Here is a 26,417-nt window from a genome sequence, read left to right as displayed (position 1 = left end):
TCCTTAACAGTTACAAGGCTCTAACAAGGTAAGTTATTGCTGTGAACAATGTACAGATAGTGAATTTTGTTTGTCAAGTGTCATTGTTTGTGATGACACAGTACAGTGTACCACTTGCTCACAGTTCTACTTTGCCACTGATGTCATTCCAACGCCATTAGGAGCTCACTTTGCTTCAGGGCCAATCTTTGTAGAATAACTTTGTACCAGTAGAACAAACTGAATGCAGAGTACCCATATACCACAGAACCTGTCAGAAACATATACAAAGGCTGGACAAAATGAAACTTCCCAAATTAGCTTTGGAAGACACTATGAAGATGGTCATGAAATTCGTAAAGCCTAATTCTTGACATGCACAAGAACAAGAAGAAGAAGAAGCCATATTATTATAGTTTGGAACTCCTTTTTGTTTCTTTCTTTTGATTTGTATTAAAAATTGTCCATAAATCTAATATATTTGAATTTATTTATTTATTTCAAATTAGTTTCTTACGATGATAATGTGCAGAATGGATGATGCAAGTAAAACACACTATTTACAAAAATGATTACTAAAATTTTATTATTTCTTTAAAGCCGTTTACAAGAATATAACAATAACATTTGTTGAATAGTTTGTGACAAAATATATGGCAAAGTGAGGTATCAAAATTATAACACATCATTTGCACTGATCTCCAATATACTGAACACTGATATACATATTAATAGTAACTTTGGTATCACAACTGTTCAATTATGCATTCATTGCTCCTACTACAGCATCTGGTACTCTTCCAAACAGTTGTAAAATTCTTATTAAGTACTGGAGCAGTGCATACCTTAACCGACCATACCTGCAACAATTGAAATAAATATTAAATTGTTTACTACTATATATCAGCAAATAATTGTGCTAAAGGAGAACTGTGTAGAATGACAACCTACAATCTTAAAAAAAATAGAAATTTTGTTTCAGTCTTCATTTGGAGCAACTATCAATTTAAAAGTGACTTGCCTAGGCAACAAAAGTTTAAATATTTCAAGTAAATTGAAATTTTTTTTTTTTTTTTTTTGTTCAGAACAAAACAAAGACAATGACACGGCAGCTGTTACTATGCCAGAATATTATTTGCTTGCAAAGGTTGGCAGAACTTTAAACATAAACACTGACAGTTTAAATACTTCTGGCTTCTGCTATTTCCTACATAGAGAAATGACTTTCTATAATTAGAAATGGCATCTGTTATTCTTCAGAGAGAAGATCCACAGACAGAACTCATTTCTACCTTTCATAACAAAAACAATGCAAATCAATAACATGAAAACATTACATTCCACAGCCAGTGACAACTCTGAATATTAGCAATGTACAACAACTTTAAAGATATGTAAACTCATCTTTGGTAGACAAGCCCTACACATGATCATTTGAGTGATGTCATAGCAGTGTTTTGACAGTATGCACGTAAACTAAAAAAAATATGTGAAGCTGTACTGTGGACACATTAAAACTTCTATCCAAATACTTATCTACCATTGCTACATAACTGAGGCATACAATAACATAACTACAGATGTTAAATCATACAACATTTCTAACCCTATATTAAATTGTCCTCAAGACTGTGTGTTGTGGGGAAAGGAAATGGTAGTAGTAACTTATACATAAATACTTCCTAATTAAAACTGAAAAAATAATAATTTAAATGTAACTGTGTGAAATTAGTGACATATCATTCAGTTACGAGGATAGATTGCTACATACTGTAAAGACGACATGTTGGTTGCAAACAGGTACAAAGAAAAGGCTGTTACATTAAACTTATCGTCAAAACCTTCTTCAGAAAAGAGGCTTTGGCTGAAAGTTCTGAGTGTAACAGTCTTTTCATAGTGCCTGTCTGCAACTCAATGTGTCATCTTTTTGGTGAGTAGCAATCTATCCTTCATAACTGCTGATGTTCTAACCTGGACTGTCCATTGTTTGATATATTGCACAGGAATACATTCACGCAATAGCACCAAATTATGTGTAAAATATCAGATAAGGAAGTAGTTTTGAAAAGCTAAGAGACAATAATGTGTGATAGTATAGTTGAATGTGTGTACTACTGCTAGAAAGAGAGATAGTGTGTATGCTGTTTTCAGCTATGAATTACTGTACTCTAGACAATAATTATAGCAGTTTATAACACTATATAAGCATATGGTGTGTGAGTGTGTGCGCAGAGGGCTTACAGAATAAAAAATGAGAACTGCTAATTATTGTACACACATTAGCTATCAGCTATGTTTGCACATGTCACAAGGCTCAAACTCAATGAAATTCCTGTTCAGAAGTGTTGTGAGAATGGAGCATTTGCAAAGAAATTATTGTATTCATGTGTATTTAGCAATGGAAAATTGGCATTTACTTTAACATACCTGAAATTTGGTCTCACAAAAAAGGCCTACTGGTAGGTTTGTGTAATCTCAATTTCCTGTGAAAACTTCTTCATCTCAATACCTTCATTTATTTGTAGGATAATTTAGAGTCTTTACCTCCCCTTAGGATTTATGTTCGCTATACCTCCCTCTGGTTATTCCCTGATGCCCCAGCACGCCCTGTCGTCTCTCTCTTCCAGTTCACTTCTTCCACATATTCCCACTATCACTGATTCTGTGGGAATATTTCTTATCTCATCACTCTAATTTTCAGCATTCTTCTGGAACAACACCTGTCAAATGCTTCAATCCTCTTCTTGCCCAGTTTTCACAGAGACCACGATTCACTTTCATGTTCCAGATGTACATTCTTAGACATTCCTTTCTCAAATTGCTCTCTTTGTCTGTGCTAGTTTGCTTCTTGTATCCTCCTTGCTTCATCCTTGATGTGTTATTTTGCTTCCAAGGTAGCAGAATTCCTTTACTTCATGTAAAGTTTTTTGTCGCACTCCTTTCTGCTACTCCTCAAATCTTTCATCTGTCTGGCTTACTCTCAATAACTGTGTTCAGTAGACTGTCCATTTAACATGTCCCTTAACTATTCTTCACTTTCAGAGGGCAGCAATGCTGTTAGTGAATCTCATCAGAAACACCCTTTCACTCAGAATTTAATGCCATTTCTGATCAATTTTTTATGGACTTTATTACTTCTTCGATAAGCAAGCTGAACAGTAGAGGAGGCAGACAGTGTCCATGCCTTATTGTTCTATCTTGCTTCTTGTACACATTGTATATTACACATCTTTCCCAATTGTGCATACAGTTTTCCAATACAATTAAAACATATTGCACCACTTTACATCGCCATAAGATTTTTCTAGGTTGACAATCCCTATGAAGGTGCATCGATTTTTCTTAATTGTTGCTTCCATTATCAAGCACAACATCAGAACTGTCTCACTGGTGCCTTTTACCTTCCCAAATCCAAACTGATCACCATGTAATAGATACTAAATTTTGCTTTCTGTTATTCTGAGCAACAGCTTGGATGCACGAGGTGTCAAGCTTATTTTGTGATGCTACTTAAATTTATTTCAGTGCTATCTTTAGGGTTGCGTGGATCATATTCTTTGAAATTTCTTTGTATGTTGCCAGTCTCTCAGATTCTACAGACTAACTTAAATTTTCGATTGGTTGCCACTTCCCCCAGTGCTCAGGTGGAGGAGGAAAGGATAGTGCACACTTTTGAGAAAGATGAATAAAGATGAATAATACACATTATATATAAGTGCCAAGATGGAACAATAAGAATCAAAGAGCAAGAGAGTAGTTCTCAGATTAAAAAGGGCACAAGGCAGAGATGCAACAGCCTGTCTCCTGATAGGATTAAATGGCATCGGAAAACCTTAACACTTATTTCTTCTCCTGATCTTTCCAAGTTTCTCTCTCATTGCCTTCACTGCCTGATCAATGTAGAGACTGAATAAGGTGGCAAATATGCTACATCCTGTCTCACTTCCTCCTCAACTAATGCCTCCCTCACATCCTTCAACTCTTTAAAACTGCAGTCTGGTTTGTGTAGATAAACATGTACTCCCTGTCTTTTATCCCTGCTATCTTCAGAATTTCGGAGAGTGTATTGCAGTTAACTTTGTCTGATGCTTTCTCTACACCTTTAAAATGCTATAAACATATGTTTATCTCTTGCAATTTGTATGCAATCTTTACTATCACCATTTATTTGCAGATTATGTATCAAATAAGAAGATGAAGATACATTTGTCTCTCCGAGACATACTTGCCTTTCAAATGCTGCTTATACTATTATGTAACTGAGAATAAAACACTTGTTATCTCACCATAATTTCATTTCAAAAGATGTCCTTTCTCTGAAGGCCAAGACTTTATGGGAGAGGCCAGCTCCTTCAAATTTAAAGGCACCTTGAGTTGCACTTCTAGCCATCACAGTGTAGCGGTCAACAGGATCGCCATGCTCTTTTGCTATTGCTCTTATTGTGTTTATGTTCCTGCAATTGAGATAAGATAAAATGTAATGACAAATGACAACATCAGATCATTAGAAAATTATAAAAACTACATCAGAAATTAATCTTCAGGACATAACAGTGGACAACCAAATAGAACATAACACGCAAAAACGTGGCACCCAGAAACAAGTGTCACGTATATAATGTATTCAAAATGAAGTTTTAACTAGTGGTAGGAAAATCACCATGCACCTTAAAACTGAACATAGGAATGGTAAAAAGAGGAGAGGAGGAGAGGGAGAAGGGATTCTCAAATCTTTCACATTTCCATTTTTCATTTGAGCTACACTTGTATCGAAACGGCAAAGTGGTTGACAGTTGAGCACGGAAAACATCCGTTTTTTTCTGTTCATTGTCACCTCACACAAGCAGTATGACCAGGACACTTCTGGCAAATGCACAATACTGAATTTGCTTTGAAGGACTGTAAAACTTTCCTGTCTCTCTTTCACTACTGGCTTTAGACATTCTGTTGTGAAAATGAACATGCTGCACAGGGGAACAGAGCAAATGACATTAGTGGTCACATTCTTAATCTGCAGCTGATAGTGGTAATCATCATCTGAGGTAGGGCAGCAATAGAAAGGCAGTGAACAGAACACTAGGTGTGACCAAGTGCATGATCTGACTGTTTGTTGCTACTGTAGTCATACTGTAAACAGCCTAGTGTCAACCATTTTTTAAATTATGATCCAGGTATGTTCTTAGCCAATACCTCCCCACTTTCCCTGTAGAGCAAGTTGTTACCTTTACAAATTTTATCATATTCACTGATATTATATAGTTTTTTCTGCCACTGTTTTGTTTTTAGGACAAGTTCTGTTTTCCCGTTTTCAACACATCCTCAGAAATAAAATTATTTCTTGAAAAAAAAACAAAAATTATTGTTACAGCTGGGTTTGCCAAATCATTACCATTTCCATAATCATTTATGTATACAGTCTTCAAAATGGCACTAAATATAAAGAAGAAGAGAGAGGGGGAACTCTGTTGACCAGGGAGCAACAGCAAACTGATACACACCATCTTTCAGAATTGTGATGTTCCTTCATCTGGAAAGAGATAGGAAAAATTTGGAAAAAAAGTATACTATTCTGAATGTTAGGTAAGGACGTCACCAAAGAGACACTCCAGGCAGAGGAGAGTCTGAAAAGGCCAGATTAGTTATGAAATATCATTTGGTTGCTGACTTCTCACTTGCATGCAGTTACTGTGGGCAAATGCATGTAGTACGTAAATCTGTACTTACCTTACCTACATTTTTCCACTAGTTTCTAAAGGCTTATAATTAAAATGTTTACAAACTATGCAATATTGTTTGTTTAATGATGCACCTCATAGACACACTGCATAAAGTGTCTTCATTCATATCCATCTGAATTTTATTACTTCACTTTATACATATTATAACTTATTAAGTTTCAGAAGAATTCGTAGCTCATTTTATTTTCCCTAGTGTCAGATAAATTAGTCTCTAATAGCATATTTAAGCATACGTTAATGGATGACAATTTTGAACATGCCATTTCTTGTTCTTTTAGGCAGAGACTCTTAACGAGGCATTAACAATATTCCTTTTACATTTTACATTGATCTATTTTGCACAATTGCTATTTTCCTAGATCATGTTTATTGAAAATAAATGGCCCTATGTGATTGGTCAAAGTGCATGTCACTTCTGCTTATAAAATGGGTAAAAATGAATGTGGCAAATTACTTGCCAGTATCCCTACTGACAGTGTGCTTCTGGATCTTAGGCCACTTTTCATACTCAGGCATTATAATGTTACTGGAGAAAAAGGAACTTCTCCCAAAGAACATGCAGGGTCTCACGAAAAACAAAATGTCTGAAACACAGTTTACCTTTTTCACACACACACTATTTAACACAAAGAAGAACATGTAGGTTCTGTCTGTCTACATTTTCGAATGAGTAAGATGAAATCTGATTCAATTTTTTATGCAAATAAGTGATCAGCTCAAAGAAATAGGGACTAATAGATAATAGAATATTATACTGGACAGAACAACAGAAATAAAAAGTGACACTGATTGTCACCAAGGAAGCACAACAAGTCTGTTCATGTTCAGAAAATACATGAATGATTTATCACATAGGTCAAAAGCACTATCAGATTAACCACTGACAATTCTGTTGTCTACAGAAAAGTATTGTCGCAGAATTATTGCAAAGTAGTAGAGAAAGCATAGGCAGTATTTCCACTAGGTGTTATGCACTGCAGCTCTCCCCTAATATAGAAAAATGGAAGATAATGCCCATAGAAACTGTGACGAGTTTACAGTTATTTTGTCCCTGGCTTAATACATGCTTGAAATAATCAAGAAAGTGTCTCATAATGATTCAAATTAGCCTCTGCCATACCATGCAATGTGGCCTATTAAGTATATTTTTAGGTGTAGATGTATGTACTTGAATTCCATTTCTCTGGACATTCAAGTCCCTCCCTCTGCAATATGTGAACCATCAAGTTTTATGTCTTGTATGCCCATTTCATCAATTTGTGCAATGTCATAAGGACTATTTTGATGGAAGTAAGTAGGCCGCCTCATGTAACAATGCATCCTTATACCACAAACAGATTACGGCACACAGCTACAGCAACAGCCACTACAGCTAGTACATTAGCATGCTGTTAACAAAGCAAATAACTTCATGACAGTCTGCAACTGTGTGTCGCTTATGTTCACTGAAGCAGTATTTTGTAATATCGAAATGGGGAAATTGCTTTTTCACAACAGTGCCATATTTCAATTTTTTCTTTCATTAAATAAAAAAAAAAACATTATACATGTGAAAGGTGCCAACTGCTAAAGGCGAATTAATAATCAGAGATAATCAAACACTGGAAACTCCAGGTAGGAATATCAACTATGTAGGAAAAGGCAGATTGCTACTTACTGTAAAGAAGACACATCAAGTCACAGACAGACACAATTAATGGTGGTGGTTAGTGTTTAACGTCCCATTGACAACGAGGTCATTAGAGACGGAGCGCAAGCTCGGGTTAGGGAAGGATTGGGAAGGAAATCGGTCGTGCCCTTTCAAAGGAACCATCCCGGCATTTGCCTGAAACGATTTAGGGAAATCACGGAAAACCTAAATCAGGATGGCTGGAGACGGGATTGAACCGTCGTCCTCCCGAATGCTAGTGGCACAATTAAAAGACACTCACATTTAGCTTTCGGCCATAGCCTTTATCAGTAAAAGACACACACAAATACACACTATTCACACACACAAGCAAGCACACCTCATGGACACATGACTGCAAACTCTTGCATCTCAGGCTGGAATACAGCCGGCCGTATTCCAGCCTGAGATGCTGGAGTTAGTGGGCATGTGTGCTTGCTAGTGTGTGTGAATGGTGCATGTGTAACTCTCTCTTACTGATGAAGGCTATGCCAAAGGCTATATGTGAATGTCTTTTAATTGTGCCTGTCTGTGATTTGACTTGTCTTCTTTATGGTAAGTAGCAATCCATTTCTTCCTACATTGTTAATCAGGGATAATGATAGATCATCATTATCTACACACAAGTGAAACAAATTAACTAATTTTTAATATTCTGTAATAACAACACAAAAATATGAGTATATTTAGGAAAATTGGCTTCACATAAGAGATCTGGATATGTGTGTCTGAGTAATTAGGAGATGGAGAATGCTATCAATGACTTAACATAATAACAGAAACAGAAGACCAACTAAGAGTGAAATAGCTGAAAGAAATGCTGCCAGCAGGTGGCCTATAGGCCTTTTTGCACAGGCTGCCTTTGTTTCTGGCTTTACAAGTTTCCACAAACAGTCTAACTTTGATACAGTGAAATGCATAAGTCATCATATGTGAAGCTCTTATCATTTTATACAGAACACTTCAAATGAGAAGATGGTATTGACCGAATGTCTTGCCCAACTGCAATGCAGCAGTAGAAATGTCTCTTTCCCCTTTAAGTCCTCTGTCATATCTGCTAGTCTTCAAATTTTTTTTTGATATTTTGTCATTTATGCATGACGGCCGTCCGAAGTATACGTAAAATGCACTTGAGGCACTATTACACATAACAGCCATACCAAGTATAAGTCAAATGCACCTGAGGTACTGCAAGTTTCTCACTTCTAAAAATTGCAAACAAAGATTACTATATAGGTTTGGCGTAGCATCGTCATTAACACACTTAGCTTTTTAAAAGAAGAATCTAAAACTCCCTATCATGCAACCAGTCTTCCTAAATCTTAAACATCACATGCAATTAATGACATATATCTCAATGGGTCCAAGAGCACAATTTTGAGAAAGTACTAGCACATGAAAAAAGACAGGCATTTGTACAAAACTAGACTAAAACACTACCGTATTTACTCGAATCTAAGCCGCACTCGAATCTAAGCCGCACCTGAAAAATGAGACTCGAAATAAAGGAAAAAAAAGTCCCGAATCTAAGCCGCACCGGAAATTTGAGACTCGAAATTCAAGGGGAGAGTAAAGTTTTAGGCCGCACCTCCAAATCGAAACAAAGTTGGTCCATTGTAATATGAGACACAATTTAGGTCGAATGAATGACGATACAGCTACAGTAGTTTGGTTCGAGTCGTAAGCTTAGCAGTTAAGCTTTACCACGTAGCCATTGCTACGCGTCAGGCGCTCCGTCCGTATTTATACGGGTACCCTTCCTTTTTCACATGCTTCGTCTGGTTTGAATCGATTGCTTACTTTGCTTTGATCTGATAAGTGCTGTTTTCTTTGTTATAGGTGTTTGCGTCACTCTAAGCTGAAAATGCATTACTGTACTGTGTCACGCATTGTTTGTCGCATTCTGATAGTGCGTGTTTACGGCCTGTCGCCGCTCGCGGCATGGCTTGCTTTTGTGCGCGCTACCGCCGCTTACAATTAAAAAAAAAGAGAGAGTAATCGTCTCATTAGCGAAACAATGGCAAGAGACTGCTATTTGTTGTTACTTACACTGTTGCTTTCTTTGATAATGATCAACAAGAACCAAATAATAGACTGCGTATGATAGAACATGTTCTGAACGAGAGTTAGGCGAAAATGTTTCTCCGTTTGAAAATCTTTGCGGCCGCTTCTTTAGTGCATCAAATTCTGCACAGAAATTAGTCATCTTAGAATTAAAAATCTAGTCAGTTGCCATGCTTCATTTCTGACAGTATCACTATTAGGCATAAGAATAATACGAATATAAACATGACACGATACGCATATTCTTCCGCGTTTGCTGTTGTCTCACTCTAGTTTCGTAGTTTATTAGGCAGGCAGGATTTAAATGAGATAGCAGCAAACACGAAAGAATACATGACAAAATGTTGATATTCGTATTATTCTTATGGTGAAGAGAATACTGCATGTGATTCACATTTCATCAGGTTCCTATTAGCAACCATCTCTTCTTACAAATAGGAAAAAATTCAGAAAGTAGAGTTGGCCATATTGACAAACATTCCAAACAGTCTTGTATGTCGGATTTTCGTAGTACATCGAAATTCTGCTACATTCGAAGATGAACAATACGGAATTTGTATTTACTTTGTTGGATAATGTATGAAAGTGCAGTGGTCGAAACTCGGGGCGGAGAAAAAAAAAGCTCGTCTTCCACCCCTTTTTTTTTTTTTTTTTACTGATGCGGAGGTTTTGGCGCCATGCCTGTGTAGCGCTACATATATTCGACGGCAGAAGTTAGTTGTGGCGGCAGCTACCAACATTTTTCAGAACTTCCACTTGCTTTGCACTCGATTCTAAGCTGCAGGCGGCTTTTTGGATTACAAAAACCGGAAAAAAAGTGCGGCTTAGATTTGAGTAAATACGGTATCTTTCAGAACCTGTGTTGTTCATCTGACAAAACACAGCCAAGGAGTACTGAGCATTTTTCCACTTATCTTTCAATGGTGTGCTTCCTCTGTACTCCCCCAGTTTTAATGAATGAAGGAACATCTGATTCCAAAAACTGGTTTCCACAGCCCTTTAGGGATCACTTTGTATTTGTAAGGGGGACAATTTTTTTTCTATATTTATTAGTTTAAAATCATTTAATGAGATTTTAATTACAAGTAGAGTAATTTTAAAATAATACTATTTACAATTCAACTATAAACATTTCTTCAAGAATGATGTTATTTGCCTTAAAGTAGCCTCACAGAAGGCTACCTCCAAGTACAAACTAAATAATAAGTAAGTTCTAGTTTAATGTGCTGTCAGTGGTAGTATTATTAGAGATGGAAGTGGACAAGGATGACAGAAGAAACAGGTTTTGTCCTTTTCAATTCCCGCAGAAATTGACGAAAATAAGAGTAAACATAATCAACTTTTATAGTCCTGTCTTCCTCAGTTGCGTGTAATATTACTGTATATTAATAATTTATAAAAAAAAATTATTAATACACCGTAATAAGAGTAAACATAAGTTCCGACAGCCTGACAGGGGTTTGAATCCTGTTCCCCTTATCGCATGTCCACTGCCTTAATGACTGCCTTAATGACTCCCGATATATGAAACAAATGTGGCCCGATCATGTGGGATGTTGCAAACTTCCATCAATAATAACTTTGATATAATGCACCTACTGGCAGAAGGGTTATATAGAACTGCTGTTATTTTCTGTACACATAAATGATCTGGCGAACAGGGTAAGCAACAATCTGCAGCTATTTGCTGATGATGCTGTGGTTATGAGAAAGTGGTTGACACGTCAATTAAATATCTAGACATAACACTGCAAAGTAATACAAAGTGGAATGAGCACATAAGGACTGCGATAGGGAAAGGGAATGGTCAACTTTGGTTTATTGGGAGAATTTTAAGAAAGCATGGTTCATCTGTAAAGCAGATCACATACAGGACACTTATGCAACTCATTGTTGAGTACTGTTTGATTGTTTGGGATCCACACAAGCTCAGATTAAAGGAAGACATTGAAGTAATTCAGAAGTGGGCTGCTAGATTTGTTACTGATGGGTTTGAACAACAAGCAAGTATTAAGTAAATGCTTCGGGAACTCAAATGGGAATCACTGAAGGGAAGGCAGCGTTCTTTTTGTGGAGCACTATTGGGAAAATTTAGAGAACCAGCATCTGAGGCTGACTGTAGATGGATTCTATTATTGCCAACGTACTTTTGTGTACAGACCATGAAAATATGATTAGAGAGATTATGGCTCATAAGGAGGCACATAAACAGTCATTTCTACTTCACTCTATTTGTGAGTGGAACAGAGAAGAAAATGACTAATAATGGTACATGTTACCCTCTGTCACACACCATACAGTGGCTTGTGGCGTCTGGATGTAGATGCAGACATTACATAAGAAAGTCCTGGACTGAACTCCTTTTAATAAATATAATAAATTAAACTATTGATATGAATATAATAGAGGGAAACATTCCACGTGGGAAAAATATATTTAAAAAGAAAGATGATGAGACTTACCAAACAAAAGCGCTGGCAGGTCGATAGACACACAAACAAACACAAACATACACACAAAATCTAGCTTTCGCAACCAACGGTTGCCTCGTCAGGAAAGAGGGAAGGAGAAGGAAAGACAGAAGGATATGGGTTTTAAGGGAGAGGGTAAGGAGTCATTCCAATCCCGGGAGCGGAAAGACTTACCTTAGGGGGAAAAAAGGACAGGTATACACTCGCACACACACACATATCCATCCACACATACAAGACACAAGCAGACATTTGTCTGCTTGTGTCTTGTATGTGTGGATGGATATGTGTGTGTGTGCGAGTGTATACCTGTCCTTTTTTCCCCCTAAGGTAAGTCTTTCCGCTCCCGGGATTGGAATGACTCCTTACCCTCTCCCTTAAAACCCATATCCTTTTGTCTTTCCTTCTCCTTCCCTCTTTCCTGACGAGGCAACCGTTGGTTGCGAAAGCTAGATTTTGTGTGTATGTTTGTGTTTGTTTGTGTGTCTATCGACCTGCCAGCGCTTTTGTTTGGTAAGTCTCATCATCTTTCTTTTTAAATATAATAAATTAAACTGTTTTACACTGCATTTGTATCAAATACAAGCATTGGAACTAATCAAAATGCTAATACCAACAGTGGAATTTTTCGAGAATGAACAACATTTTCCATGAACTGGCTGGAACACTGTGTAACTGGTACTCAACAAATTTAACTTGTCCGTAACAATGACAATTATAACGCTAGCCATCACAATTGTATGTAACCGAGCTAAATTAGTAGCAAAGTCACCAAACATTTTTTTATTTTTAATTTGTGTGTGTAATTTTAATGCAAAGAATCTTTCACATCCAGTCACTTGGGCCTAATAAAAGTTGTATTACAGACAACACAGTAATCATTTCATTAACAAACACCATTGTTAGAGTCTGCAAGATATTTGTGAAACTGTTCTTCATGGTGAACAAAAGCGCTGGCAGGTCGATAGACACACAAACAAACACAAACATACACACAAAATTCAAGCTTTCGCAACCAACGGTTGCCTCATCAGGGAAGAGGGAAGGAGAGGGAAAGACGAAAGGATTTGGGTTTTAAGGGAGAGGGTAAGGAGTCATTCCAATCCCGGGAGCGGAAAGACTTACCTTAGGGGGAAAAAAGGACAGGTATACACTCGCACACACACACATACCGTATTTACTCGAATCTAAGCCGCACTCGAATCTAAGCCGCACCTGAAAAATGAGACTCGAAATAAAGGAAAAAAAAAAAAAAATTCCCGAATCTAAGCCGCACCGGAAATTTGAGACTCGAAATTCAAGGGGAGAGTAAAGTTTTAGGCCGTACCTCCAAATCAAAACAAAGTTGGTCCATTGTAATATGAGATACAATTTAGGTCGAATGAATGACGATACAGCTACAGTAGTTTGGTTCGAGTCGTAAGCTTAGCAGTTAAGCTTTACCAGGTAGCCATTGCTATGCGTCAGGCGCTCCGTCCGTATTTATACGGGTACCCTTACTTTTTCACGTGCTTCGTCTGGTTTGAATCGATTGCTCATTTTGCTTTGATCAGATAAGTGCTGTTTTCTTTGTTATAGGTGTTTGCGTCACTCTAAGCTGAAAATGCATTACTGTACTGTGTCACGCTTTGTTTGTCGCATTGATAGTGCGTGTTTACGGCCTGTCGCCGCTCGCGGCATGGCTTGCTTTTGTGCGCGCTACCGCCGCTTACAGTTCAAAAAAAAAAAAAAAAAAAAAAGAGAGAGTAATCGTCTCATTAGCGAAACAATTGCAAGAGACTGCTATTTGTTGTTACTTACACTGCTGCTTTCTTTGATAATGATCAACAAGAACCAAATAATAGACTGCGTATGATAGAACATGTTCTGAACGAGAGTTAGGCGAAAATGTTTCTCCGTTTGAAAATCTTTGCGGCCGCTTCTTTGGTACATCAAATTCTGCACAGAAATTAGTCATCTTAGAATTACAAATCTAGTCAGTTGCCGTGCTTCATTTCTCACTGTATCACTATTAGGCATAAGAATAATATGAATATAAACATGACACAATACGTATATTCTTCCGCGTTTGCTGTTTCAATCTAGTTTCGTAGTTTATTAGGCAGGCAGGATTTAAATGAGATAGCAGCAAACACGAAAGAATACATGACAAAATGTTGATATTCGTATTATTCTTATGGTGAAGAGAATACTGCATATGTGATTCACATTTCATCAGGTTCCTATTAGCAACCATCTCTTCTCATGGGTAGTAAAAAATTCAGAAAGTAGAGTTGGCCATATTGACAAACATTCTAAACAGTCTTGCATGTCGGATTTTCGTAGTACATTGAAATTATGCTACATTCGAAGATCAACAATACGGAATTTGTATTTACTTTGTTGGATAATGTATGAAAATGCAGTGGTCGAAACTCGGGGCGGAGAAAAAAAGCTCGTCTTCCACCTTTTTTTTTTTTAATTTATTTACTGACATGGAGGTTTTGGCGCCAGTATTTATCTTTGTGCCTTTACGACGGCAGAAGTTAGTTGTGGCGGCACCTACCAACATTTTTCAGAACTTCCACTTGCCTTGCACTCGATTCTAAGCCGCAGGCGGCTTTTTGCATTACAAAAACCGGAAAAAAAGTGCGGCTTAGATTCGAGTAAATACGGTATCCATCCGCATATACACAGACACAAGCAGACATTTGTAAAGGCCTGCGGATGGATGGATATGTGTGTGTGTGCGAGTGTATACCTGTCCTTTTTTTCCCCCCTAAGGTAAGTCTTTCCGCTCCCGGGATTGGAATGACTCCTTACCCTCTCCCTTAAAACCCAAATCCTTTCGTCTTTCCCTCTCCTTCCCTCTTTCCTGATGAGGCAACCGTTGGTTGCGAAAGCCTGAATTTTGTGTGTATGTTTGTGTTTGTTTGTGTGTCTATCGACCTGCCAGCACTTTTGTTTGGTAAGTCTCATCATCTTTCTTTTTAGATATATTTTCCCCACGTGGAATGTTTCCCTCTATTATGTTCTTCATGGTGAGATGCAGTGAGCACTACTCTGGGATATTAGCCACAAAGAATGCAAGTGCGTGAATGCCACTAAAAGTCACCATCAGACTAGGTGGTTGGGCACAGACATTGTTTGACCAACAGTGAGGCATAACACTGGTTGTACAATCTAAAAGTCCTTCAGTATTTAGTGTTATACTGTATATTAGACCATTTTGCAATCTGCTACAAAGATTCCTCTATTCTCCCTAAAATTGACTAAAAACACTAAAAGAATATCTCACTATGCCTCTCAAAAATGATGTGGGACCAATTTTGCTGACATCTTGGGACAACTGATATGTTTTCTTAGAACACTGTGAACACTTGCAATGGGCAAATCAACCTCAAATGAGACCCTTAGAACATAAATTCAATTGATCATGTTCTAAAACGTTTGGAACAGCAACTATATTTTCATTAATGATACTCAACTGCAGATGGCTTTAGTGAGTTTTAGATACAAAGGTACAACAACATCGTAACCACTGAAAAATTGTTGGTTTGTAACAACAACAACGCTGTACTATTGTACATATAAATAATATTTTTTTCTTCTGATTTTTCGATAAATTAGTGTAATCGATGTTCTGATTTCATTTCTTTTATTTATTTATTTTTTTTTCTTTTTGTTTCATGTCATTGTGTTAAGAAAACTGTAAACAAATTTCATTGTGAATATTAATGTTTATGTCAAATGTCAAGCAATATTGTAATAGAATTGAAAGGTAACAAATGTTGAAACTGTTGTAACATGTTTAAAATTGTAACTGTGCGTCTGGTCCATACGTAGGCAATGTATTAGGATATGTAGGATGCAAAACCTCGGGTGAATACCCTGTCCGCAAGGGAGCAGTAAAAGGTGGATGGCAGGCGAGCGCGGGAAAATGCGCACGGGCGCTGCACGGCACAACGAGCTCAGCAGTAGTATTTGGAGTTTGGCATTGGTCTGAGCAACATGTTCTGGAGCGAGGAGGCTCTCCTGGAAGACGTAGTTTCATTGAGCCTCGGATATGCCGTTCCAACGCCTATACAGCATGGCAAAATTCCATAGGCACTAAATGGAAAAGTATTGCGACGCTAAGAAGAAGTAAAGTGCCGATACATCAAGAGCCATAGCTGTGATTGTATGTGTGCTCTGTGCCTCGCCATCTCGCAGCCTGCCAACCGCCGCATCGCTACAAACAGGTTGAAACTTTTAGAACTGTATTCGTATGGACCAGTGTTACTTTTGTTCCATACTGTTCAATAACAACTTAAATTTTACCAGAACTGTCCTATCATTTAATTATCCTCACAACTAACGTCCTTTCCAAATGTTGTGCAATCTGAGTGTCCCGAAGTGAAAAATTAAAGTTTGTGTTAATAATAATTACCTGCAGACCTAATTATGTTAGAATGGTGTTTAAAGAATTGTTTTGTTAATGAACCAGTAAATGAATAACGAAGGTCTGACAAAGTTGGAAGATAACTTTAATATTGATTTAGTAATGGAGTTTAATTATTTTGAGACAGATATAAAGGTATTTAAATGAGTTGGAAATAAGATAAAAAGAGTAGTAACTCGTATACTGGAAATCTTGAATGCATGATAATTTCAGTAATCAATTTTTTTAATATAGTGATCATAACAGTTTCAGGGTCCCCCCCCCCCCCCCCCCCCTTTTTATTCATTTCAATTCTGAAGTGTTCTAAATTGATTTGACCAGCAAAAGTTAAAGTCAATATAAAAGCCAAAAATTTATCAGTGTTTTATCTTTATTAAAATTTACATTTTGTTTGTGGCTCGAAATTACATTTCTAGGGTGACCTATGCCCGATTTTAATCAGATCAATAGACAGTACGAAATTTGGTAGTATACATTCTAGAATGGTGTTGTGTATTTATGGTTTTTCCATATCAGTACAGAAAGTGAAACTATCAGTTCAATAGATTTTCTGATTCTAAAATTTACTATATTATGCAGTATTACTACATGTTGGTTTGCATGAATATACACCAACTTGTACAGGAAAGAAACTCAGATAATGCCTAATTAGGCTGGCGACCGTCTTATTAACAAATTGGTAGCATCTTCTGTGTGTGTGTGTGTGTTTTTTTTTTTTCCCCCGTCCTGACATGTAGTTGCATTTCGGACTTATTTGACGTATCATTGTTATAACAGAGTGGGTGTAAGTCTGATTTGCTTCCATTTAGGTACACGCGGTCAATATCTATACGAAAATCCTTTATCATAAGGTGAAGCCCGTCAACTTACCATAGTATAGGCTTTAATGAGTATCGTGTGCCCCACGCGCACGTTACAGGTTCCCTTTGACTTGGGTGACAGGTAGGGCAGCATCAGCAATGTGTGCGCAGATTCTAGTCAAAATTTCAGAAGGTATTTCATGTTCCTTCATTCCAAAAACAATAAAAATGTTGTACACAACAGAAATGGCTGTCCTGCTTGCTTGTAGCTACAAATGACAAGGGACCAATCTTTGCCAGATGATGTGACTGCTCAACTCTTCCACATATTTGTACCTACCTACCTACATACCTCCCTACCTACCTTTTTTAAGGATCATTCTGCTCCCAACTATTCTCTCATCCACACTGCAAAAGGCTAGTTCACATCAGAATAAACCTCATACACATATGATTTCTCATCAGAAAGAGTTGCAAATTTCAATATAGTATTCTCTGTTCAGATGCCGACTATATAAAATCTATCTTGCCCCCTCCAGCTCTTTACCTGTAACCTCATGGAAATAATAAGCGGAGTTCAAATGAAAAATTAATTACTGCACTTCCATGTTCATGTCCAGTTTGCTTACAACATTACAGAATATTATTGAAAGCAAAAAACAAGAAGGAAGACTAATGCTATGATATCCACAACTCCCATGTGAGAACATTTACAATGATAAATAAACATAGTAATACGTAAACCAATAAACAAAGTCATAATTGTCATTACTTAATCCAAATTCATTTCACTTCATCAAAAGAAACATAAAAATTTATTTCTCGATGTAGATATAACACCCATTGCTAAAACGTCTTTATACACAAATTAATGTCTAATGACATTGTAAAAAAATTGTTACACATTAAGGCCAACATACCGGATTACTAATAGCATAGAGTTTGGCATCATTCGGAGAGCTGTCATTATTTTGTCAAATTTTTTACGAGCTACTTCTGTCATGTATTTCATATCATCATCACTAAGACTCACTTTCAATACATAGTTTGACATCCTTAGTGGCCTCTGTGTTAGAATTTCAGATAACTGTTCATAGTCTGTAATAAATAATAAGGCAAATTATACTGAATCTTATATGTCACCAATGTTAACATTTTTAGCTCAATTATTTGTCACAAAAAAATTAAAAAAAAATAAATAAATAAAAATTCCATGAATACAGAGAGGAGGCGTATAAAATACTCAAATTTGGAAGTGAATACACTTTTTTTGCTAACTTACAGGTTTCTTTTGAAGAGATATCACTGCTAATTCAGTTTTTAAAAAAGAATTGATTAATGGTTAAGTCCTATAGAAACTGTTAACAGTGCTGATTTTGGCTAATGATGTAGCATCAGATATCATCTCCGTGAACAATTACAGGTTTATTTTGGAAGTTTACTTTAAAGGCAGGACAAATTTCTAAAGAAGAATGGTTTAAAATGGCAATTTTACAAACATGAGGAAAATGGACAACACATTTTACTGGTGAATACAAAACAAAATACAAATACAGACAAAAACATATTACAATATATGGACAAAAAAATATTTAGCGAAATTCAAAGTTCAGAATCAGACTTCAGCTCATTTTTGCCATTGATTATGAAAAAAATAGACCAAAAAAATTCTATCATGAAATTTTAACTCTGCAGTGGAGTGTGTGCTGATATGAAACTTCCTGATGGGTTAAAAATGTGTGCCAGACCGAGAGTCGAACTCAGGACCTTTGCCTTTCGCGAGCAAGTGCTCTACCATCTGAGCTACCCAAGCATGACTCACAACATGTCCTCACAGCTTCAATTCGCCAATAACTTGTCTCCTAACTTCCAAATGTCACAGAAGCTCTCCTACGAGCCTGCAGAACTAGCACCCCTCGAAGAAACGATATTGCGGAGACATGGCTTAGCCACAGCCTGGGGGATGTTTCCAGAATGAGAGCTACTATGAAGTTTGGAAGGTAGGAGATGAGGTACTGGCACAATTGAAGCTGTGAGGATGGGTCGTGAGTCGTGCTAGGGTAGCTCAGATGGTAGAACACTTGCCCGCGAAAGGCAAAGGTCCCGAGTTCAAGTCTCAGTCCGGCACACAGTTTTAACCTGCAGGAAGTTTCAAATAAGTATTCTGCATAATTATGGAAAGATGTGTCCATGCACAACAAACCAAGTGAAACTAAAATAATTCTACTAATGTCTAACAGCATAGAACTTTTGTGTGTGTGTGTGTGTGTGTGTGTGTGTGTGTGTGTGTGTGTGTGTGTGTGTGTGTGTGTTGTGGCACTGAAGGCAATACCCACTCTAAACATTATACAAAACACACACACACACACACACACACACACACACACACAAGACACTGTGTGAAAATGAAATATGGTACATTGGTACAGGCCCTAATTGGCAGACGCCCTATGGAAATCTCATCATAAAGCTGATCCAGAAAATATTTATAAGACTGGCACAGAATTGGCCTTCGTTAATCAACAGGCAAACTGTCAATCAGAGAAAATGTTGGAAAAAAATGATTTCGATGCACCAATCAATTTCTGTCACATGTCTATGCATGCACATCTTCCACATGCTGTGTCATGAGTACTTTGCTGTGTCAATACATTTGAGTAAGTGAGAAAAGAAGACGTGTTTAGGGACCAGTTGAATGCAACAAAAAGCATAATTTGAGGAAAATCTGCAGAACTGTTTGGACAAGAGTTTCAAGACTGGAAGTGTTTTGCCAAAACCTCCAGCAAAGTCTGCAGTGTAGAATTTTGCAGGAAAATTACACAAAACATGTAGTTTAAAAAACCATAACTGTCAGAAAACATTGCTCCAGTCTTATTGTAAATATCTTCCAGGCCAGTTGTATTTTGTCCACCCTGTAACTACAATCCACAGAAAAAGCACGCATCAAACAACATAATCAGTGCAGTCATGCAATAAAGGATAATAACGTGTGCTTGTAAACAGAAGCGGTCAAATGTTTTATTCGCTCTGAAAAATATCACGGTTGCCACTTTTTAGCTGCTGACAAAATCTTCATTTATACAACCACTTTCCGTTGACTGACCATCATCAGGTTCTTAAAAGCATTTACAGCATCATATTAGGTGGATATAAAATCAAATGATGCCAGATAATAAAATCATGAATCTGTTATCTGTTGTCACGTCATAATACATTAGATGAATATAAAATCACTGATGTCAGATAATAACATTATGAACTGTCACTATTGTCACATTGTAATATTAATTACATCGTCAGTATATAAACAGTGCTACACAGTACATTCTTTCATGTTACATCAGTAATCAGTGTACTGACTGCTATTGAGCAGACAAAAATTTTGCTCGCAATGGAATGATGTTCACATTGTTTCACTTCAGTTTCATTCAGTATATCTATAATGTTTACAGCTCTCATTGTGCACAATTTTCTTATCACTTACTCTTTTCATTAATGAATAAACAAGTCACAATTCATTTTGTCTGTTCCAAATGGCATCAAAAATGCTATGAAAACATCAACACATTCACTTGTTTTTTGACTACATAAAATCAGCATACTAACACTAGAGCTCTTGATATAATTTATTGATTATAATGCCATTCAGGGCAGAAACTGCACAAATTCACTGTGATGTGTAGCACATGCAGACATTTCCTACATGGAAAGAAATAACGTATAAAGTCAACTAAAACAAGATGGGTTAATTACTTCAGAAAACCAGTAGGACAAAGTAATATTGTAATAAATGGAGAAGTCTAGATGAAACTTTTATACAGCAGTAGATGAAAAATGGCAGCTAGAGATGAAGTGTCGGGCAAAATACAGGGTGTATATAAAGTCCGGGAACACTTTCCATTATTTATTGCACATGAACTAAACATTGTACAGAGGCCTTACATATTTCATTTTGAAGAGAATTCTGAAAGTTTATTTTACATACATTTGATGTGAGAACCATGAGTGACTCAGCAGATGTCAATACAGTAATCCAATTCTTGCCGTACCCATCCCAGCATGGCATCGTCGACTGTGGCAGTCACTTCCCATATTCTCTTCCGGAGCTCTGCTACATCACGTGGTAGAGGTGGTACATACATCAGATCTTTAATGTGTCCTCACAGAAAAAAGTCACATGGTGTGAGATCTGGTGATCAGGCAGGCCATTTCATGAAACAGCTGTCCCCTTCTGTAGCATGGCCGATCTATCGATGCGGCAGCTCCATTTTCAGGTACCCACGAACTTCACGATTTGAATGGTTTCATAAACAGTTTCTGTTGCAGGACTGTCCACACTGTCACTGGAACCATTTCGAGTTCACGGTATGTACGATACACCGATTTCTTTGGACTCCTTATTAATGTCTCTCGTACGCACTCCACATTCACTTAACTCACACTGAGACGTCCATTTCTCTTTGCCGGGCACAAGCAACCTTTCCTAACAAATTTGTTGTGCCAGTGATAAATGGCCTTCCTTGTTGGTGGCTTCTTACCATACTTGGTTCTAATCACCCATTGAACAGCTGTAGCACACTTGTTTTTGTCAAACTCCAACACACAGAAAGCTCGCTCCGCACCTGAACTCACCACATTTGCAACTAGCGCTGACTATCGGCAAATTACCAAACTATGCTGTGGCAGTATACATGAAAAACCTTTCACGGTTTCTCTTCATCAAAATGGCACACGTATGATATCTGTACAATGTTTGGTTCTTGTGCAATAAATAATTGAAAGTGTTCTTGGACTTTATGTACACCCTGTAATGGAAAAATGGAAATGAAGTCCCATGATTCTTTACAGAGCATAGGGGAACGATGCGGGAGACCCGCACCACTTTACTAGGCAAGGCCCTAGTGGAGGTGGTTTGCCATTGCCTTCCTCCGACTGTGATGAGGATGAACGATGATGATTATGAAGACGACACAACAACACCCAGTCATCTCGAGGCAGGAAAAATCCCTGACCCCGCCGGGAATCGAACACGGGACCCCATGCTCGGGAAGCGAGAACGCTACCGCGAGACCACGAGCAGCGGACGTACACCCTGTACATACTGCTTAATAAGTGAGAGCTGTTCACGGTTGGTACAGGCTGCAAAAGATGAGGTGTGCATTAAATGCTTGAAATTTTAGGTTACTGTAGGCCCCAGTACGATATAATTGTATCTATCGGGAGAATGCCATTGCTCATCTTTTCAGGAAAGCTGGACATAATAAGCATTAGTTTTTAATGGGATCTGCACAAAATGGACTAAAAGACTCAAATCATGTACTATGGCTATCCATCCAGTATCACATACGATATTTGCATATAGTGTTTCACACATCAGCTACCTGCATCAGAATGGAGATGACATATCATTCATACACACTGGGAAGTCATATTATGAGATGATATAGCTAGTGATGTCGTGTTCAGGGAAGTCATTTTTGTTGATGACTCCAGACAGCGGTAGGGTTGAGTAAAACTTCAATCTGTTATCATGGAACTACATGATACCAAATTAATCCCTTTGCCATTAACCTACAATGCATCCTGACTTGTTAATCATGCATTCAACTACAGCAAGCCATAAGACAGTACATCTGAGCCTCACAATGAAGACTGAATGTCCAACATTTCAACAACTACAGGAACTAGGAAAGACGGCAACATTTTCACAAGCACATCAGTATTGTAAGCATTGAAAACAGTATGTGGAAGCTTAACAACTTGAACAACCTATGATACGATGAGGCTACATCAATTCACTATTTATGAAGCTGCACCCAAGCAGGCTATGTATACAAAAGCTTCTAAAACCTATGTCCCAACAATTTCAATACACAGAACACATAAGCCAACAGCATACACTTGAAGCAATGCAACAACAATATCTGCAGTTGACTGTGCTACTTGAACACTTTTTCTGAAATGGTTACTTTGAACCCTAATTTTCACAGATTCACTGTCATACTTGTCTGGAGGGCAAAGTGGGAGCCAGGACAACAACAGAAAAATTGTGACGAAATCCTGTTTGTTGACTGTGGGATCCTGGAGTAGCAACGCATGATATTCTATGAGATGACAAAGCTTCACAATTTTGTTAGTGATTAGAGGATTATTATTACTGCCTTGAGGTAGAAATATGGTAACTATTCTAATTTATTAATGCAGAACCAATTTACGCTGGGAAAAAATTACAGCAATTCCGATTTTAGTGACCAGGCGCAAATCTGGCATCGTACAGCGTCTCGTCAACATTTCCGGTGTTCACATTGAAGAAATTGTGTAAACAGCTGTTAATAACAATGTATATATTATGGTCTTTCTCACTGTTTGGCCTTTCCTGCCCACATCTCACTCATAATCTGTTATATACGGAAACATTTCTATACATCTTTCTTGCATTCACAGTGCCAGATTTGCATCTGGTGGCCAAAATTGGAACTATTTTTTCCCAATGTATATTGGTTCTGCATTAATACATTAGAATTTCTACAATTTTTCGCTGCCATATAATAATTACAGCCCACAGTGAACCTTTGCGAGTAGCTGCACTTTAATAATGCTCATTCACATTGAGCTGATCTGGTGGATAAATTTTGCACAGGCCAGGATACCCATAGCATGGACAGGTAACTGTAGTTTCCAGACATAAATCTTATAGAACACATTTGCGATGTGCTGAAGTAGTGAACAGCACACCTTCAAGTGCACACATGGCTCTTATTAGGAGGAAATGATTTGTCAACAGAGGTGTTGAAAAATTTCCCACAGAGCATGCCACATCACTGACAACTATATAGCAGCTTGTTGTTGCAGAAGACATTCTCTAGTTTGGTTACTTTATATTGATATGTGCAGCTTTAGTTACAGGACTTGTTACTGCTGCAGATATCACACAGGCTATACTTTTATCTTCCACAAATATGCGACCTGAAACAACGACACTGTAATGAGAAGTCACTAGCAGCCTTGAGGTACGGCCAACAACAGAGTATTCAGTGTCACTTTTGACATGTCTTCAGTCTTAAAAGATCAGATAAGCTTTTCAGTGAAGTCCTACACTAGTTCAATATGGGCACAATCTGGAACATTCAGGGCAACCCAAATCATCCTTAAAATTTATGTGCATGTGCATGAGACCAGAGCTAAAAGAAATGACTTTATTTAGGACTTTCACAGAATGCAAGAATTCTTCTTCTTCTGCAGTTCATGGACTAGGCAGTCTTGTCCACCACGTGGCATCAAATTATGGGAGGGGGAAGAGGAGGGGGCAGGGGCGGGGGGTGAGAGAGAGAGATGTTTCATACATATTAACCACAGATAATGCCACCTCACACCTCAAAACAATTAATTGGGTATTCGTTCCTGCAAACTTCATGTACAATTGATCAGAAACTTAAACAAAACCCAGATGTGTGTCCAGATTTGAATGCAAACAAAAGTTGCTCCATGACAGTTTCCACTGTAGAATGCAGTATTAATTCATTCTCATTTGTGGGTCACCTCACTTGGAAAGGACCCAGAGATGGGAAGAGGGTGCTTCTGCCAGAGTATTACACCCAGTTTTGAACAGAGCAGGGGAGACTTCATCCAATGTAAATAACCAAGAGGTTTGGCTTGACAGACCTCTATTTTTTCCTTTCAACTAAAACCACCCATTCCTCACTCTCGCCAATAAAGATATCACGTACAAGAAAACTGCAGGGAATGTCATAGCAGGCTGCTGCCAATCTTGGGAGATAATGCTGCTGTACACAATCCAGTGTAGTACAGGAAATTAGAAAATCAAGCTACTATATTATAGTTGCATTAATTTCAAACAATCTTATAGGTGCCCCCTGCTGGCAGATGAGTACAATTCTGAAGGCTGACGAGATTGGGATTTTACTGATTTAATAGGAAAGTTTCATAGTCAGTTCCTGATGGAAAGCTTCTGTGCCAGTGCTGTGGATGGTATTTGTTCTATTAGTCCCAGATGCCAATCTAGCAGAGGTATAGCTTCCAGCACTTTAAAATAACATGACCAAAAGGAAGGAAGGCTTTAGTTTAATATCTTATTGACAACAAAGTCATTGGAGTTGAAACGCTATACCTGCTGAAAAGGGATGGAGAAGAAATTGGCCATACCTAACTGCAGGAACCATGACGATCCCAAGACTTGCCTGTAGTGATTTAGGGAAGGCACAAAACCTACATCACGAAGGTCGTATAAGGCTTTCTACTTCATTTCTCTCAATGGAAACCTAGAACATTAACCACAGATGTATAGGATGATTCAATCAAGCTGTAGGCAACATGCACGTCCTCATTAACACCATATGAACATATGCAAAATTATATAGTATGCAGGAGCTGCCTGCTTTCTTGCTACTTTAAAACTATGCATTAAAATATTTATCAAGTTATATATCCAAGAGATCAGTTCGACAAATATGTTCCTCACGAACTTGGCTGAACTATTAAAATGGAGAACAGTGAACTTAAAATATGGCTGATGTTGTGACTGGACGATCTTTCAAAGTGCCGTTGCGCAGTTACGCGCTACATGCGGTGCTGTCTGCCAGCCATGCAGCAGCCGCACCACCTAAGAGGCCAGCCAGCCAGCGGCTGCTAGACTTGGACTCAGTGCTGATTTGACTGTTACCGTGTACACACGTCTTACTTTGTTTACGTGATTTGTGACTTACATGTATTGTGTCGTCCTTGAAATATACGTGTTCAACTTGACATTATAACAACTGATGCACATGAAAACTTTAAAATTGGTGCACACTGTTTCCTATGGTAAAAAATAAAACATGTATTTTCTGTTCTTTCTTATAACCTCCAAAGCCTCAACTGTAACTGAATAGTTGTAATAAAAAGTCTACAAGGCAAAGAGAGAGAGAGAGTGTGTAAAAGGGGATTCTTAGGAATAACTTGATCCAAATGGTTCAAATGCTCTGAGCACTATGGGACTTAACATCTGAGGTCATCAGTCCCCTAGAAGTTACAACTACTTAAACCTCACTAACCTAAGGACATCACAGACATCCATGCCTGAGGCAGAATTTGAACCTGCGACCATAGCAGTCACGCGGTTCTGGACTGAAGCTCCTAGAACCACTCGGCCACTGCAGCCGGCAACATGTTCCACTTCTGACAAAAGATGTTCATGAGAAGTGAGTACGGAGGTTAGATAGATGTTAAGTGTAGAAGGTCCCATTACGCATGCTCTCATTTAATGTCTGTGCAGAAGTG

At 37.8% G+C, this 26,417-nt stretch overlaps 1 protein-coding gene across 1 annotated transcript in view; it reads right to left on the bottom strand.

Annotated features, from left to right (window-relative positions):
* Positions 1-538: 538 nt before the first annotated feature.
* Positions 539-26,417, bottom strand: part of LOC126187750 (uncharacterized aarF domain-containing protein kinase 5) — a 175,207-nt gene continuing 149,328 nt past the window's right edge. Inside the window, exons 9-11 of the mRNA XM_049929003.1 lie at positions 18,062-18,239; positions 4,266-4,433; positions 539-839 (exon numbers count right to left, since the gene is read on the bottom strand). Of these exons, the coding sequence (XP_049784960.1) occupies positions 740-839; positions 4,266-4,433; positions 18,062-18,239 (446 nt within the window). The 3' untranslated portion in view covers positions 539-739. The remainder of the gene's footprint in view (positions 840-4,265; positions 4,434-18,061; positions 18,240-26,417) is intronic.

The sequence above is a fragment of the Schistocerca cancellata genome, chromosome 5 (genome assembly GCF_023864275.1).
Source record: "Schistocerca cancellata isolate TAMUIC-IGC-003103 chromosome 5, iqSchCanc2.1, whole genome shotgun sequence".
NCBI lineage: Eukaryota > Metazoa > Arthropoda > Insecta > Orthoptera > Acrididae > Schistocerca > Schistocerca cancellata.
Note: the sequence above shows the minus strand (reverse complement) of the source record. Positions and strands in the feature narration are given on the sequence as shown.